Genomic DNA, 3723 nt, shown 5'->3' on the forward strand with positions numbered 1-3723 from the left:
AATGATGGCAGCAGCAGCAGGAGGCATCTGGCAGGACCACGGCAGCAGCACAACCACACACGTCACGCTGTCCAGGCACCGCTGCGCCACAGCTGACGTCAGGCAGGCCGACGGGCCAGCGTGTTCAGATATGACATGACGGTGTCACATTCAGGGACAGAGCTGATATCAGAGGAGTCACAGCTGAAGATCCTCTTTTAAATCATATGTTCACATCTCCAGGCCTCAGTACGGAGCCTGGAGTTATTTAATGTACGTTTTCTAACCGAGAGGTGACAAGCTGCTCTGACTTTTTAAAAAACCTCTTTCACGCTTTGACATTACAGACAAATTCACTAAAAACCCAGATGTCCCAGTTTTACAGCAGCACTTAAATGCAGCGTGTGTTCATGGATCGGTTTGAAGCTGAAAATCACAAAGACTCTCAAACTCAACACGCACCTGTAACCTGACATTTGCAGGTCAGGTGGTCAGATGGGCGGAGCTAACATCGTCAACAGTCTGTACATACATGTTAAACAATGTCACACATATTTATTAACACAGTGATCAGATCTGTGAAGCTAGAGTTAAATATTAATATTTATTCAGGTCGTCACGTTTGTATTTATAAAACAGATGGATCAGAGCACACATTTGTAAGAACCAAAAACTACACACAGGTGGTTTACACATGTGTTGATATATATATTATATTTATTCACCACCTCTTTGATCAGACACAAACCTCCTGTCATCACATATCCTCAAAGACAAAATGCACCTGAGTGAATAAATGCTTCAGGTCCAAGTTACAGCTCGGTGATTAATGTGACAGCTTACTGTCATGTGACACGTGTGAGTGCTGCCAGCTCATCACATGATGAAATAGATAATAAATATATTACATTTATTCATTAAACTGCATTTGTTTTGTACTCAGAGGTCGGAAGTCAGAAGTGGGAATGACATCACCTCTGAGTTGACAACAGTTTTTGCATTCTCGCTGACGACAGTGGACAAGTCGGAAAAAAACAAAACATGGACGTCCGCAAGAAAGCCTTTGTTGCCCTTTGTTGAGTAAAGACAGCTTCAAAACCTTCATGCACTCCAACTGATGAAAGCCAGAGATGAGGCTGACCTAATGTAAAACAAATAAGATAGAATTGCTATAAACAGTACTTTAGCAGAGTGTTTACTCACAACGTATGTGACCGGCAGCCATCTTGAATTCGTAAGTCAGGGTTGATGCAGTTGCTCTGAGTTTCCGAGTTGGAAATCCGATCTCAGTGTGCGTTCGAGTTTAAACTTCGGACTGGGAACTGGGAATTTCCGACCTCCGAGTACAAAACGAACGCAGCATAAGTTTGAAGATTTCAAAATTTTTTGTGAAGGTGATGACGTCATAAATTACAATGACAGACATTCAGAGTTCACATCAGGTCTCATAGGGCTGCGGGACAAAACCATAAATGTATTTAATTATATGTGTAATTATATATGTAATTGTATGTGGAATTTATTATTATTTTTATTTTATTTTAAATACTTTATTAATCACACTGAGGGGAAATTCAGTTTTTTTCACTCTTTTTTTGTCATTAACACACAGGTCCGAAAGACACACACGTGTTTAATGTATTATGTAATTATATGTGTAATTATATATGTAATTATATTTGTAGTTATATATGTAATTATATATGTAATTATATTTGTAATTATATATGTAATTATATTTGTAGTTATATATGTAATTATATATGTAATTATATTTGTAGTTATATATGTAATTATATTTGTAGTTATATTTGTAGTTATATATGTAATTATATGTGTAATTATATATGTAGTTATATATGTAATTATATTTGTAGTTATATATGTAATTATATTTGTAGTTATATTTGCAGTTATATATGTAATTATATGTGTAATTATATATGTAGTTATATATGTAATTATATTTGTAGTTATATATGTAATTATATGTGTAATGTACGGTCTGGAATAAAAGTGTGACTCTAACCAGCTCAGAGGGCAACAGAGGAATAAATAATAATAATAATAATAATAATAATAATAATGATAATAATAAATTTAATTTCCAGGAGCCAGGGTCACCTCTCAGACACTGTAATAAGAGAACAGGAGACATGTTGTCACTGTGATTAAAACAGGAAGTGAGGTCAGATCTTATTGGTTCATGACTGACGTCAGGAAACATGTTGAATGGGACTGAAAAAGTCTCACAGCAGCTTTGGTTGACGTGATGCTGCGTGTCTCTCTGTCCCCTCAGGACAAGTTGGAGAGTGTGTTGGACGTGTCCCACCAGCAGATGGAGCAGTACCAGGAGCAGCCAGCCCACGTCCACAAGATCGCCTACCAACAGAGACTGCTGCAGGAGGACCTGGTCACCATCAGGGCCCAGATATCACGTCTGTCCACGGTACCTACAGGACACTACAGGACACTATAGGACACTACAGGACACTACAGGACACTATAGGACACTACAGGACACTATAGGACACTACAGGACACTACAGGACACTATAGGACACTATAGGACACTACAGGACACTATAGGACACTACAGGACACTGCAGAACACTACAGGACACTACAGGACACTATAGGACACTACTGGACACTACAGGACACTACAGGACACTACAGGACACCTCTGGACACTACAGGACACTGCAGAACACTATAGGACACTGCAGGACACTATAGGACACTACAGGACACTACAGGACACTATAGGACACTACAGGACACTGCAGAACACTATAGGACACTATATGACACTACAGGACACTACAGGACACTGCAGGACAGTATATGACACTACAGGACACTATAGGACACTATAGGACACTACAAGACACTGCAGAACACTATAGGACACTACAAGACACTATAGCACACTATAGGACAATATAGATCACTACAGGACACTATAGAACACTACAGGACACTGCAGAACACTTTAGGACACCACAGGACACTATAGGACACTACAGGGCACTATAGGACACTACAGGGCACTATAGGACACTACAGGGCACTATAGGACACTACAGGACACTATATGACCTTATAGGACACTACAGGACACTATAGGACACTGCAGAACACTATAAGACACCACAGGACACTATAGCACACTGTAGGACACTACAGGACACTACAGGACACTATAGGACACTATAGGACTCTACAAGACACTGCAGAACACTATAGGACACTATAGCACACTACAGGACACTACAGGACACTACAGGACACTATAGGACTCTACAAGACACTGCAGAACACTATAGGACACTATAGCACACTACAGGACACTATAGGACTCTACAAGACACTGCAGAACACTATAGGACACTATAGGACACTACAGGACACTATATGACACCACAGGACACGACAGGACACTATAGCACTCTACAGGACACTGCAGAACACTATAAGACACCACAAGACACTATAGGACACTGTAGTACACTACAGGACACTATAGGACACTACAGGACACTACAGGACACCACAGGACACTATAGGACACTACAAGACACTGCAGGACACTATAGGACACTACAGGACACTATAGCACACTATAGGACACTGCAGGACACTATAGGATACTGCAGGACACTATAGGACACTGCAGGACACTACAGGACACTATAGGACACTAAAGGACACTGCAGGACACTATAGGACACTACAAGGCAC

The 3723-nt window shown here is 40.4% G+C and overlaps 1 protein-coding gene across 50 annotated transcripts in view; it reads left to right on the forward strand.

The window, feature by feature from the left end:
* LOC126408458 (pleckstrin homology domain-containing family A member 7-like) overlaps positions 1-3723 on the forward strand; it is a 197382-nt gene that overhangs the window by 175071 nt on the left and 18588 nt on the right. For all 50 annotated transcript variants that reach the window (XR_007571862.1, XR_007571867.1, XR_007571855.1 and 47 more), the window contains one exon: positions 2279-2428. Coding sequence is in view for 1 of the 50 variants with exons in the window: in XM_050074018.1 (XP_049929975.1) it covers positions 2279-2428 (150 nt within the window). In the remaining 49 variants the exon portion in view is untranslated. The remainder of the gene's footprint in view (positions 1-2278; positions 2429-3723) is intronic.

The sequence above is a fragment of the Epinephelus moara genome, chromosome 20 (assembly GCF_006386435.1).
Source record: "Epinephelus moara isolate mb chromosome 20, YSFRI_EMoa_1.0, whole genome shotgun sequence".
Classification (NCBI taxonomy): Eukaryota; Metazoa; Chordata; class Actinopteri; order Perciformes; family Serranidae; genus Epinephelus; species Epinephelus moara.